Here is a 15000-nt window from a genome sequence, read left to right as displayed (position 1 = left end):
AGAGGATTGGTTAATTAATAGAAAGCAAAGAGTGGGGATTAATGAGTGTTTCTCTGGTTGGCAATCAGTAGCTAGTGGTGTCCCTCAGGGATCAGTGTTGGGGCCCACAACTGTTCACAATTTACATAGATGATTTGGAGTTGGGGACTAAGGGCAATGGGTCTAAGTTTGCAGACGACACTAAGATAAGTGGTAAAGCAAAAAGTGCAGAGGATACTGGAAGTCTGCAGAGGGATTTGGATCGGCTAAGTGAATGAGCTAGGGTCTGGCAGATGGAATACAATGTTGACAAATGTGAGGTTATCCATTTTGGTAGGAAGAACAGCAAAAGGGATTATTATTTAAATTATAAAATATTAAAACATGCTGCTGTGCAGAGACCTGGGTGTGCTAGTGCATGAGTCGCAAAAAGTTGGTTTACAGGTGCAACAGGTGATTAAGAAGGCAAATGGAATGTTGTCCTTCATTGCTAGAGGGATGGAGTTTAAGACTAGGGAGGTTCTGCTGCAATTGTATAAGGTGTTAGTGAGGCCACACCTGGAGTATTGTGTTCAGTTTTGGTCTCCTTACTTGAGAAAGGACGTACTGGCACTGGAGGGTGTGCAGAGGAGATTCACTAGATTAATCCCAGAGCTGAAGGGGTTGGATTACGAGGAGAGGTTGAGTAGACTGGGACTGTACTCGTTGGAATTTAGAAGGATGAGGGGGGATCTTCTAGAAACTTATAAAATTATGAAGGGAATAGATAGGATAGATGCGGGCAGGTTGTTTCCACTGGCGGGTGAAAGCTGAACTAGGGGGCATAGCCTCAAAATAAGGGGAGGTAGATTTAGGACTGAGTTTAGGAGGAACTTCTTCACCCAAAGGGTTGTGAATCTATGGAATTCCTTGCCCAGTGAAGCAGTAGAGGTTCCTTCATTAAATGTTTTAAAGATAAAGATAGATAGTTTTTTGAAGAATAAAGGGATTAAGGGTTATGGTGTTCGGGCCGGAAAGTGGAGCTGATTCCACAAAAGATCAGCCATGATCTCATTGAATGGTGGAGCAGGCTCGAGGGGCCGGATGGCCGACTCCTGCTTCCAGTTCTTATGTTGTATAAAGGTAAGGAAGTGTTTTTGCAACGATACAAGGCATTGGTGAGACCACATCTGCCGTGTGATTGAACAGTTTGGGCCTATAGTCTCCAGAGTTTAGATAACACGGTAGCACAGTGGTTAGCACACTCGCTTCACAGCTCCAGGGTCCCAGGTTCGATTCCCGCTTGGGTGACTGTCAGTGCGGAGTCTGCACGTTCTCCCCGTGTGTGCGCGGGTTCCCTCCGGGTGCTCCGGTTTCCTCCCACAGTCCAAAGATGTGCAGCTTAGGTGGATTGGCCGTGATAAATTGCCCTTAATGTCCAAGAAGGTTAGCTGGGGTTACTGAGATGGGGTGGAGGTGTGGGCTTGGGTAGGGTGCTCTTTCCAAGGGTCGGTGCAGACTCGATGAGCCGAATGGCCTCCTTCTGCAGTGTAAATACTATGAATGAGGGGAGATCTAATTGAGGTGTACTAGATGCTAAAAGGTCTGGATAAAGTAGACGTGGAGCTGGTGCTTCCCCTTGTGGAACATTCCAGAACGAGAGGTCACAGGCTCAGGATAAGAGGCAGAAAATCTGAAACCGAGTTGAGGAGAAACTACTTCTCCCAAAGGGTTGTGAATCTGTGGAATTCGCTACCCCAGAGAGCGGTGCATGCTGGGACAGCGAGTCAATTTAAGGAGGAGTTAGACAGGTTTTTAATCGGTAATGGGTTGAAGGGTTATGGAGAATGGGCAGGACGGTGGAGTGGAGGCCGGGATGGGATCAGCCATGAGCGAATGGCAGAGCAGACTCGATGGGCCGAATGGCCTAATTCTGCTCCTGTATCTTGTGTTCTTTTTCAGAAGGGTTGGATTTGGAGAATGTGCCAGTCCCGACGGATGGCGGGAGGTTTGATGTGTTTCTGGCCAGGCGCACGAGGCAGGCAGTGTACTGGCAGGAGGCCCCCAGCCAGGTCAGGCGGTGCACCTGGTTTTGCAAAAGTGAGAAGGACAGCAGGTATACCCCGTACTCGGAGGAGCTGAGCGAGCTGATTGAGGTACAGTGCCACTGACTGAATTCTCCGCACCATTCCCCGCGGTCTCACCACTCTTACCAACACTCCGTGCACCAGTCTCCGGATGCAGAGGTTCCAACGGAGCAGTTTGATCTGGATTAACTCCTCGCCAGTGATGGCTGCTTGAGTTGTCCACAGCGTCTTCACAAAGATTGCCCACGCCCCCCCCCCCAATCGGCTTGACCTGTTGCCCCAGTGAACCACCTGACGCGATGGGCCGAATTGGCCCCCTTCAGCACTGCCCTGACCCCCGTGCCTCCGCTCCGGCCCCTGGGGGCTTCCTGCCCTTCAAGCTGCAGGCCTCTCTTCAGTTTCTTGTGTTTGTGAGGCGCCGCACAAGTCAGGGGCCGAGGAAACCTGAGCCTCGTCCCTCCTGGGCACAGGCCCACGGCATTGAGAAGGGCACAGCTCGGAGCGAGATGCCCAGTCCACCGTACGGCCGTAACCTTGGGCATCCTGCCGCACAGACACAGTGGCACTGCGGGGATGCTGGGGCCTGGCGGGCACCTAGAGAATGTGCAGCCTGCTCCTCTGCACAGCCAGTGCCTCTGCACACAAGCGGCTTGCAGGCGCCACAAGCTGAACAATATTCCCCCTTGTGGCAGCCACGAACTGGGTCAGAATGAACACAAAGCAGGCGTTTGTCCGTCTCAGAGGCTTCCGTTTGTAAATCAGACACTGCCGGAAAGGCTTAATAACAAAAATCCTTCCCTCTCGACACAGGAAACGTATAAAGAAGCAGTTCTCACGAACGAGTGGAACAAGAAGGTGGAATTTGCCACGGGAGAAGTCATCATCTTGCACAATCCAAAGGTGACAATGTTGCGTGGGTCGGAAGCCCCAGCACCCCTGCCCCCCCCCTTTTGGAAATGCGTGGGCATGTGTTGAGCATTGGGATTGGTTCACGACGGTGAGAGACGGGTGTGAAGTGGCGATGGGAGCTGGAATGTGGACATTGACATCACTCTGTTAGAGAGAGAGAGAGAGAGAGAGAGAGTCACAGAGCAAACGGGGATCAATGAAATGGACTCTGACCGCACTGATAAAAGCTGGGTGAGATTGCAATGGTGATGGTGCAGGGTGGTGACATCTTCACCCAATTGCCGCCAAGGATTTTGGAATAAGAGCATGCCTTTTTTTTTCCAAAGCATAAAAATGTCTCCTAGTCTCCCTTGCGTGCAGGCTGTGTGATACCCGCTCACTCGATGTGGCCGTGTAAAGTGACGACTGTCTGCCCTCTGAGACATTGAGCCCCTGGGTCCCAGAATCACGACAGTGCAGAAGAAGCCATTCGGCCCCTCGAGTCTGCACTGACCCTCTGAAAGAGCCCCCTTCCTCGGTCCACTCCCCCACTCTACCCCTGTAACCCCACCTCACCTGCGCTTTCCTGGACAGGAAGGGGCAATTTATCACGGCCAATCCACCTAACAGCACGTCTTTCGGGACTTGTGGGAGGAAACCGGAGCGCCCGGAGGAAACCCACGCAGACTCTGGGAGGACGTGCAGACTCTGCACAGGCTGTGACCCGAGGCCGAAATTGAATCCCTACCCTGGCGCTGTGCTAACCACTGTGCCACCGTGCCATGTCTCCTGCCTCTGCCCTGACCATGTACACCTGTCGAGAATACTGGCTGCGAGACCCTGATTGGAATCTTTGCCCTTTTTGGAGGAAGTACACATTTTCCCATTAAAAACCCTCCCACAGACAGAAAATAGAGTCATCGACAGACGAATGCCTTTTTGGTGTTGGTTGAGAAATGAATGTTGGCCGGTGTGTCAGGACAAGGGAGCACCTCCACCTTTTACACCCTCCTGAGGGAGCAGCGAGTCCTCGATTAACTTCCTATCTGAAGAGTGGCATCTCTGACTGGGCAGCACACCCTCCTGTCCAACCTGGGGTTGGTGCTGAAAGCAGCAGAGTCCGTCTTGACCCCGCGACTCGGGCCAGCCACTGTGCCAAGCCCAGTCATGTTCAAACAGGTCTCCAGAAATTGTTGACGCTGTCCGATATCACACTGTTGCTCACTCTTTTGTGTGTGTGTGTCCCTTAGCTGATGATGCATTTCCAAGAATGGAACACCATAGCATCCGATCAGAGCAAACCGTGGACGGTGAAGAGAGGGACCGAACAGACCTATGGGGATATCTTCCTTGGTGAGCCCGTGACGGTCGACCACTTGGTGTTCATGGTCCACGGCATCGGACCGGCGTGTGACATTCGTTTTCGGAGCATCATCCAATGCGGTGAGTTTGGGCCGCGCCAGGCATGCCTCTGTTGGTAAATCTCAGCGGGGAAGCAAATCCGTCCGCCATTTCGACCTGGAGCCTCTCCTCTTCCCCCAGCCCGGCCAGCTGCCCCTGTCCACTCCCCGAGGTGACGCGGAATACCAAGATCCCGCCCGTGTGTCTTTCGGTGCATGCCCGGATGTCATCCACTATTCCAGCTCTCCTTCCCAGTGTCCCGTCAATACTCTGCACGGGCGACATCGCGACGCAGGCCGCGTGTTCTCGCCCCTTTGCGAAGGGACGCTGGGGCTGATTGGCAATGCTCCAGACCGGTTTGCCCCCCCCCCCCCCCCCCCCCCCCCCCTCAGTCGTGGCTTCTGGGCAGTGTTCAGGACCAGGAGCAGTCCCCGCGAGGGGGCAACGCCAAACCTCCACAGCCCAGAGTGTCGAAAGGAGGGAGCTCCAACAGGTCCCCTCACACCACTTGGTCAAATCTGTGTCTTGACACCTCAAACGGAGCTGGAATGTCAGCATTCTGCTGCACTGGTGCAGGCCCAGGTGAATGCGAAGCGGGAAGGTCATGTCACCACTCTGATTTCGCCCAGGTGGGGAACTCTTCATCCGTCCTGTCAGTGCTGACCAGGGATTGTTGCATTGCCCGCTCGCACTGCTCGCCGGTTGTGGTGTGAGCTGGGAACGTCCGGCTCCCAGTCCTGATGTGCTTCCTGAAAAAGACTCCAGCGGCCAGACTGCGCACCTCACTGTCCCACTTCCAAACTCCAGATTCTCCTGGCTGTCTGGTTTCCCAAGTTCTCCACCGAGGCACAAATCACGCGGCCAGCACTTAGAATGTCGAAATGTAGGCAACAGGAGCAAGTGTCGGCCTCTCGGCCCCTCGAGCCTGGCCCACTCTTCAATTAGATCATGGCTCAAGCCCCCTTTCCTGCAGTGTCCCCTCACGTGCTGATATCTCAGGGGAAACACCCACCCTGCACCTACCCTGTCCAGCCCTGTACGTGTTTTGTAGGTATCAATGAGATCACCTGTCATTGTCAAAAATTCCCGGGATGCCTGGGGAACCTCGGTCGCACCCCCTCGATGGCAAATGCGTCCTCGGGTAGGTAAGGAGACCACAAGTCTCCAGGAGCAGTGTCCCCGAGGGCTGTGGCATGGAGGCGAGATTGGACCATGCCGCACTCGTCCCTGACACAGGCTGGAGATGAGTGACTTGAACCTGGTCATTGTTTCCAGCTACAGCGTCAGATCCAATTGTAACTGAGAATAATTATCGAGGCCATGCTCCCTGCAAGATTTAACCAAATGCAGACCCTGCGTCCGTACATATACACAATTCGGGTGTCTTGCGCAGCCTTGCTGTTTGGTTGCTAGTTGAGATAGTCAGCATTGTTTGGGACTATTGTTGGCTGCGTCGATTCGCTTGGCCCTAATTGGTCCAGTGGCTGCAAAGTGCTAACAGCTTCACCCCCGACACTCGAACCAAAGTTTATTTGAGAATGCTGCGTTTACGGGGGTGGGGCAGTGGTTAGCACTGCTGCCTCACGGCGCCGAGGTCCCAGGTTCGATCCCTGCCCCGAGGCCCCAGGTTCGATCCCTGCCCCGTGTGGAGTTTGCACATTCTCCCCGCATCGGCGTGGGTCTCACCCCCACGGCCCAAAGATGTGCAGGGTAGGTGGATTGGCCACGCTAAATTGCCCCTTTATTGGGGAATAAAGAGAATTGGGTACACTAAATTTAAAAAATGATGTGTTTTCACCAAGGCACCCAAACCTCTGCAACTTCTCTTAGAATTCCCTCCGACTGAAACAGAAGGGAACATAGGAACTAGGAGCAGGAGTTGGCCATCTGGCCCCTCGAGCCTGCTCCGCCATTCACTGAGATCATGGCCGATCTTTGTGGACTCAGCTCCACTCTCCGGCCCGTACACCATATCCCCCAATCCCTTTATTCTTTAGAAAGGCATCTATCTTCAACTGCTTCACTGGGTAAGGAATTCCAGAGATTCACAACCCTTTGGGTGAAGAAGTTCCTCCTACACTCCGTCCTAAATCTACTTCCCCTTATTTTGAGGCTATGCCCCCAAGTTCTGCTTTCCCCGACCAGTGGAAACAACCTGCCCGCATCTATCCTATCCTATCTATTCCCTTAATAATTTTATATATATCAATAAGATCCCCCTGCATCCTTCTAAACTCCAATGAGTACAGTCCCAGTCTACTCAACCTCTCGTCATAATCTAATCCCCTCAACTCTGGGATCAACTTAGTGAATCTCCTCTGCACACCCTCCAGTGCCAATATGTCCTTTCTCAGGTAAGGAGACCAAAACTGAACACAATACTCCAGATGCGGCCTCACCAACATCCTATACAATTGCAGCATAACCTCCCTAGTCTTGAACTCCATCCCTCTAGCAATGAAAGACAAAACTCGATTAGCCTTCTTCATCACCTGTTGCACCTGCACACCAACTTTTTGCGACTCGTGCACCAGCACACCCAGGTCCCTCTGCACAGCAGCATGTTTTAACATCTTACCGTTTAAATTATAATCCATTCTACTGTTATTCCTCCCAAAATGGATAGCCTCACACTTGGCAACATTGAATTCCATCTGCCAGACCCTAGCCCATTCACCTAACCTATCCAAATCCTTCTGCAGACTTCCGGTATCCTCTGCCCTTTTTGCTTTACCACTCATCTTAGTGTCGTCTGCAAACTTTGACACATTGCCCTTGGTCCCCAACTCCAAATCGTCGATGTAAATTGTGAACAACTGCGGGCCCAACACTGATCTTTGAGGGACCCCACTATTTACAGGTTGCCAACCAGAGAAACACCCATTTGTCCCCACTCTCTGCTTTCTGTTAGTTAACCAATCCTCTACCCATGCTACCACTTTACCCTCAATGCCATGCATCTTTAGTTTATGCAGCAACCTTTTGTGTGGCACCTTGTCAAAAGCTTTCTGGAAATCCATTTATACCACATCCATTGGCTCCCCGTTACCTACCGCACTGATAATGTCCTCAAAAAATTCTATCAAATTAGTCAGACACGACCTACCCTTTGTGAACCCATGCTGCGTCTGCCCAATGGGACAATTTCCATCCAGGTGCCCCGCTATTTCCTCCTTAATGATAGATTCCAGCATTTTCCCTACAACCGAAGTTAAGCTTACCGGCCTATAATTACCCGCTTTCTGCCGACCTCCTTTTTTAAACAGTGGTGTCACGTTTGCTACTTTCCAATCCTCTGGGACCACCCCAGAGTCTAGTGAATTTTGATAAATTATCACTAGTGCGTTTACAATTTCCCTAGCCATCTCTTTTAACACTCTGGGATGCATCCCATCAGGGCCAGGAGACTTGTCTACCTTTAGCCCCATTAGCTTGCCCAATACTGCCTCCTTAGTGATTACAATCATCTCAAGGTCCTCACCTATCATATCCTTATTTCCATCAGTCACTGGCATGTTATTTGTGTCCTCCACTGTGAAGACTGACCCAAAAAACCTGTTCAGTTCCTCAGCCATTTCCCCATCTCCTATTATTAAATCTCCCTTCTCATCTTCCAAAGGACCAATATTTACCTTAGCCACTCTTTTTTGTCTTATATATTTGTAGAAGGTTTTACTATCTGCTTTTATGTTCTGAGCAAGTTTACTTTCATGATCTACCTTACTCTTCTTTATCGCTTTTTTAGTAGCTTTCTGTTGCCCCCTAAAGACTTCCCAGTCCTCTAGTCTCCCACTAATTTTTGCCACTTTGTATGTTTTTTCCTTCAATTTGATACTCTCCCTCACCTCCTTGGATATCCACGGTCGATTTTTCCCCTTTCTACCATCTTTCTTTTTTTGTCGGTATGAACCTTTTCTGAACACTGTGAAAGATCGCTCGGAAGGTTCTCCACTGTTCCTCAACTGCTTCACCATAAAGTCTTTGCTCCCAGTCTACCTTAGCTAGTTCTTCACTCATCCCATTGTAATCGCCTTTGTTTAAGCACAAAACACTAGTGTTTGATTTTACCTTGGCATCCTCCAACTGTATTTTAAATTCCACCATATTGTGGTCGCTCCTTCCAAGAGGATCCCGAACTATGAGATCATTAATCAATCCTGCCTCATTACACAGGACCAGATCTAGGACCGCTTGTTCCCTTGTAGGTTCCATTACATACTGTTCCAGGAAATTATCCCGGGCACATTCTATAAACTCCTCCTCAAGGCTGCCTTGACCAACCTGGTAAAACCAATCGATATGCAGATTAAAATCTCCCATGATAACCGCTGTACCATTTCTCCATGCATCCGTTATTTCTTTGCTTATTGCCTGCCCTACCATCCTGTTACTATTTGGTGGCCTATAGACTACTCCTAACAGTGACCTTTTCACCTTACTCTTCCTGATTTCCACCCAGATTGATTCAACCTTGTCCTCCAGAGTACCAATATCATCCCTTACTATTGCCCGGATGTCATCCTTAAACAACAGAGCTACACCAGCGCCCTTACCGTCCATTCTATCCTTTCGTATAGTCTGATACCCTCGGATATTTAACTCCCAGTCGTGACCATCCTTTAACCATGTTTCAGTAATGGCCACTAAATCATAGTCATTCACGATGATTTGCGCCATCAACTCATTGACCTTATTCCGAATACTACGAGCATTCAGGTAAAGTACACTTATGCTGTTTTTTATGTTTTTGTTATGAATCCTAACACCTTGATCAGTAACTTTTCGCAATTTATTTTTCCTCTTACCCTTTCTCCTAATCATCCTTGTCTTTGAACCCATATCTCTACATAATGACCTGTCACGTAACCTGCTGCCTTGATCTCCATTAACCATTATACTGTCCATAGCTTTACACTTCCCTTCCCCCCCCAACTTGCTAGTTTAAAGTCCTTGTGACCAACCAAAAACAGTTTAATTAATTTAAACGAACTGAAAGATTATATTCTCAGGGATTAATGAAGCGTTCAGAACAATCCTGTTTGGTGCTGATATTGATTCCCCTTTGTCCAGTGACTTTTATTTCTTTCTTCTCCTCACGGGAGTCTCTGGGATTACTCGTCCGGTGACGTTGCCGCCATCTCCCTCCCCCAGCTGCTTCACCATCCTCAGCAGGTTGAAGAACCTCAAGTTGGGGAGATGGTCACTCGTGTAGCTTTTCCAGTGTAGCCTCCAGCTGCGCGTCTGTGCGGAGCAGTCCAGCTCCCCCTCCCTTGGGGTTCCTTTGGTGGTGCGCCGCCTCTGAGCGGGTGAGCTGAACGGGGTGGTGAGAAAGAGCTCTGACTCTGGCGCCAGGAGCAGCCGGCGAAGGGAGCGGTGTTCGGAGCCGCGTGGTCGCGGAGCCTCGGGGCTCGCCAGCAGCTTGGCTAACGCACCTCTTCCCTGCCCCTTCCCAGTGAACGATTTCCGCAATGCTGCTCTGAGCCTGCTCCAGACGCACTTCAGGAAGGCCCAGGATGAGCAGAAGGTTGGCCGGGTGGAGTTTCTGCCGGTGAATTGGTACTGCACGCTGCACGGGGACGCCACCGGCGTGGACGAGTGAGTGTCTTGTGGCGCTCGGCCTGAAGCGGTTGACGTCTTTCGGAGTGAGCGGGGCGAGCAGGGTAACGGGCGCGGCCTGATCCCCGTGACTGGGGGGGGGGCGATTCCCCGATTGGGAGCTGATGGGTGAAGGGCGTCCAGTTGGATTTGGGATCTGCGAATTCCGGCGTTGCTGGACATGGCTTATTGGTGTGGTCTGCCGATTGGCAGCCGCGGGGTGGACACGGGGACACTCTGCCAGATAGGGTTGGGTTTAATTGCAGACGGGGATTTGCAGAGATGTTGAACGTGAATCTGGGTGGGGGGGGGGGTCTGATGTATTGTCCAATACAAGGGGATGGTGAAGATCGGGGTGGTACTTGAGCAAAGCACAGGGTAATTTCACTGTGCAGCATGCTACCATTTGGAATAATTGAAGCGAGTATCACGGAATCAATGCAACAGAACCATAGAATTCCTGCAGGAGGACGCCATTCGGCCCATCGTGTCGGCGCAGACCCTCCGAAAGAGCATCCTAACCGAGGCCCACTCCCCCACCCTGTCCCCGTCACCCCACCGAACCTGAACCTTTGGGCACGAAGGGCAAAATTTACTCTGGCCAACCCACCCAACCTGCACGTCTTCCGGGACTGTGGGAGGAAACCGGAGCACCCGGAGGAAACCCACGCAGACACGGGGAGAACGTGCAGACTCCGCACGGTCAGCCCAGGCTGGAATTGAACCTGGATCCCTGGCGTTGCGAGGCAGCGGTGCTGACCACTGTGCAGCCCATCTATCTGAGCTGTATCTGCAGGAAAAGGAGTGGAAGGATTGATTGATGGGGTTTGATGGAGGAGGGTGGCAGGAGTGTCAGGTTTAGCACAAACACCAGCAGGCTCCCGTTGGGCTGGTGACTCTGTATACCCGTCCTCTGAGCGTCTCGTGGGGTTCACAAAGTTTGTCTTCCTTTTGTTCGTTCGGTTCCCTTTTGACCATACGATAGTGAGAACCATCTCGCACCTGTGAGTTCACAATAGGCAATGGACCCAGTGGGAGCTCAATCGTGTGTCTTTCCCAAGAAAGGCCAATGCCAGAATTAAAACGGCACCTTGTCGGAATGGGCCGGAGAGGGCAGGACACAGCCAAGGGAGCTTCATTCCAACTTGGCCTGCATCTGTCCCGGGGGCGTGTGAACTGTGTCCTTCATGTGTTCCATTTCCCGTGAAGGATCTGGCCACATTGATCAAGGTTTAATGGTGAAACTGTCGCTCCTTGGTGCTCAGTCTGTCCCCCTCTCACTCTCTTTCCCCTCAGAGATATTCGCAGGATCACACTGCCCAGCATCAGCCGCCTGCGCCACTTCACCAACGAGACGCTGCTCGACCTGTTCTTCTACAACAGCCCCACCTACTGCCAGACCATCGTAGACACGGTGGCCAACGAGATGAACCAACTCTTGACCCTTTTCCAACAGCGCAATCCAGATTTCCGAGGAGGGATTTCGATGGCCGGACACAGTCTCGGTAAAGTAGGAGTCTTTTGAACATTCCCGGCTGCGTTTAGTCGGTTGGGAGGTGGGTTTCCGCCAGGTCACCTCTGTGCTGCTTGGGATCAGACAGGGAATCTGACACATGGTCGGGAAGGTGACGGATGCCCATGAGTGGCGAGATCAGAAGCCAGTCCCTGTAATTAGATAACTGGTGTTTTGGTTTTGGGTGAGATACAGACGGCAAGTGTTAGGATACCGGACCAGACCCCACTCTTTGTCAGGATACCAGGCGAGGACCCCAAACCATGTTTCAATTTCCAAAACCGTGAGGAAAGAATACTTCACCCCGAGAGTGACGACTATGACCAATAAGAATCTTTTATATAAAAACAAACTTTAATTTATACACAGCATTAACCACATTAATATTAAAGAAATAGCTTTGAATTATCAGTTCTTAAACAATAGGAAAAAACCTGAACTTACTATCTGCACCCGCTGCTAACCCCAATTAAACAAACCAATACAGCTCAAATGCCACTTGTAAATAAAGTTTTAAAAAACAGGTTCCTTGCTGATCGGTGCAAACATTTGGAGATGGATACTGCCAAGAGCAGATCCCGTATACTTGTGCTCAACCTAACAGCATTTGGCAAAACTGCTGTTCAATTTATAATCCTATATTAGATCCCAAAACTGCACACAGACCTGGCTCCTCCCATTAATTACATCTTCTGTACAGCACTAGATTCGATGACCTGCTGGGCAAGGACTAAATACAATCGCTCAATAATTATCTGCTCTCCAGGGAATCTCCAGCAATCAAAACATCATTCTATTAGCCCTTTATCTGCAACCAACTAAGTGGTTGGAATGAATGATTACCTCACCTTTTGCAACCCTTAACAAGAGTTTTAGTAGACACATTGCCTGTATTTTAAACCAGGTTTTATTCTGGAACATCACTGCAACAGAATATAAAAGATATAACAATTTCTACATTCACCGTGCAGGTTTATTGTGTGAACCTCTCAGTTCGGCTTCAACCCTCCTCGCACTTCCCCCGAAGTGAAGCAGGCAGCTGGAACTCTTCAGGGATTTACTTTGTTCCTATTAGTTCCTGGGATGTGGGTTAGAGTTGACCAATTACCCATTGTCACCTGACCAGAGTTGATGGCCCACACAACGTGAGGGCAGGTGGCCCATTCGGTCTACGCCCTCAACCTCCTCCAACCTTCCGTCAGCAACGCTGTCTCCTGCTGCTCTCACTCTCACACTCATCGCCCTTTCTGTCTATACTTACCTCAACGTCCGCATTCTCACCACTCTCTCGGAGTAACGTTTCTGCTGAATTTCCCGATTGGACTCATTTGCGACTGTCTTGAACTTGAGCTGAGAGACAGGTTGCTGAAGTTTTTCCTCTTGCACTCGTCGGGACAAATGCAAGAATACCAAATTTCAGACAAGCACAAGATGGCAATACTTCAGCCAATTGGAGTCGAGGTGCTGAGCAATATGAATATGTTGTGTTTGAACCACTCGCGCAAGAAAGGACTGTCCACCAAGTGGCATCACAGGCTGACACTTGCAAGGTCTTTGAGGGTGACATTTGGGGGTGACACTAGAGAAGGTGTTTCAGTTGTGTGGGAGCCGAGAACCAGGGGCCTGCGATCCCAGGATAAATCCAGAAGGGAATGCAGGAGAAAATTATTTTCCCCGGAGACTGGGGGGAATGTGGAACCCGCGCTCACTAAACATGTCCCGTGTTCTCCAGGCTCTTTGATACTCTTCGATATCCTGACCAACCAGAGAAGCTCCAGCGCCAAAGAACAGAGTCCACGGCAACCGATCGCGACAAAGGCTTGTCACTCCTGCAGGAAGGTAAACCTGGCAGCGGCAGCACAGACGGTCGGAGCACCGGGCCCAGCTTTGGCACAAGCCGCTTCGCCGACCAGAGGCTGGGACCGGGGACCGGCCTGAGAAACGTGGGTGTTGTACGTCGGAACGCTCTCCCCCCCGTTAGAATGAGACGTCGCCCCCACGTGCCTCACCTCTGGATCTATCCAGGACAGACACAGAACACACAGTGTTGGTGCCAGTGCGCTCGGGGAGAGCTGGGTGACTACCTGAAATGCAATGCCCCTCAAATCCTTCCAAGTGGCCAATCGCTGGTGAAGGAGCACCCTGTCTCTCGATTAAAGCTGTACCTTTGTGAGGTGGCTCGGTGGTTAGCGCTGCTGCCTCACGGCCCCGAGGCCACGGGTTCGATCCCGGCCCCGGCTCACTGTCCGTGTGGAGTTTGCACATTCTCCCCGTGTCTGCGTGGGTCTCACCCCCACAGCCCAAATAGATGAGCAGGGTTGGCAGATTGCCAATGCTAAAATTGCCCTTTAATTGGAAAAAAAGGGACCATAGAATTTACAGTGCAGAAGGAGGCCATTCGGCCCATCGAGCCTGCACCGGCCCTTGGAAAGAGCACCCTACCCAAGCCCACACCTCCTCCCTATCCCAGTAACCCCACCTAAGCATTTTGAACACTGAGGGCAATTTATCACGGCCAATCCACCTAACCATCTTTGGACTGTGGGAGGAAACCGGAGCACCCGGAGGAAACCCACGCACACACTGGGAGAACGTGCAGACTCCGCACAGACAGTGACCCAAGCCGGAATCGAACCTGGGACCCTGGAGCTGTGAAGCAACTGTGCTAACCACTGTGCTATCGTGTCACCCACAATGGGGAACAATAGCTGGCAAGATGGATTTTAACCGTACGTTAGCCCTGATTGGCTGGAATATCGGAGCAGGCTGGAGGGGCTGAATGACCCATGCACTGTTGCTCCGAGTTCCACGTCTTGAAGCATGGGAAAGCTCCCCTTGTCCCTGGGTCCCAGCCAAGAGCTGCTGCTGGATTGAGGGGGATGTTCGCATCAATCTGTGCGCTGGCTTTGCTACGCGGTTGCTTCAGTCATCTGCTTCTTGCCCTACGTCAGTCCAGCTACCTTTGGAGTTCAAAGTATCACAGGACAGTGGTGGGGTTGGGGTTCCTGCTCTGCTAAAGCTCGTGTCTTCTCTGCCTCAGGAGATGAGCCTGGACCAAGTTCTGAATTCGCACGGGCTGTCTGAATTCTTGACCATCCTGGAGAAGGAGAAGCTGGATTTGGAGTCGCTGGTAAGATCCGACAGAAACTCCTTCTGAATTCTTATTTCTTTCCAGTTTTGTGGGTTCCATTTCTCTCCACTCCTCTCTCTCTCCCTCTCCTCTCCCCCCTCCTCCTCCTCCTCCCCTCCTCCTCTCCCCCCTCCTCCTCCTCCTCCCCTCCTCCTCTCCCCTCCTCCCTCCCCCCCCCCCCCCCCTGTACGTGTGCACATGTGGACAGATTGGCTGAGAAGGCAGAGTATTTTGCGTTGTGTTATAAAGAGACCTTTCACCTTTCCTGCGCTGATAGGGAGGACTCTGTTCCTGTGTTTGTTTTCACCAGGTCCTGTGTTCAGATGCTGAATTGAAGGACTTGGGGATTCCTCTCGGACCAAGAAAGAAAATGTTAAGTTTGGCGAAGAAGTTGACCAATGTGCAGGTACAGCACTGTGAGTGTCTGT

At 51.3% G+C, this 15000-nt stretch overlaps 1 protein-coding gene across 5 annotated transcripts in view; it reads left to right on the top strand.

Moving 5' to 3' along the window:
- LOC140396840 (triacylglycerol hydrolase DDHD2-like) overlaps window positions 1-15000 on the top strand; it is a 158428-nt gene that overhangs the window by 102490 nt on the left and 40938 nt on the right. For all 5 annotated transcript variants that reach the window (XM_072485606.1, XM_072485608.1, XM_072485609.1 and 2 more), the window contains exons 4-11: window positions 1921-2114; window positions 2856-2945; window positions 4184-4376; window positions 9788-9929; window positions 11226-11434; window positions 13175-13281; window positions 14483-14572; window positions 14883-14978. In XM_072485606.1, coding sequence (XP_072341707.1) covers window positions 1921-2114; window positions 2856-2945; window positions 4184-4376; window positions 9788-9929; window positions 11226-11434; window positions 13175-13281; window positions 14483-14572; window positions 14883-14978 — 1121 coding nt within the window. The remainder of the gene's footprint in view (window positions 1-1920; window positions 2115-2855; window positions 2946-4183; window positions 4377-9787; window positions 9930-11225; window positions 11435-13174; window positions 13282-14482; window positions 14573-14882; window positions 14979-15000) is intronic.

This window comes from Scyliorhinus torazame, chromosome 20 (assembly GCF_047496885.1).
Source record: "Scyliorhinus torazame isolate Kashiwa2021f chromosome 20, sScyTor2.1, whole genome shotgun sequence".
NCBI lineage: Eukaryota > Metazoa > Chordata > Chondrichthyes > Carcharhiniformes > Scyliorhinidae > Scyliorhinus > Scyliorhinus torazame.
Note: the sequence above shows the minus strand (reverse complement) of the source record. Positions and strands in the feature narration are given on the sequence as shown.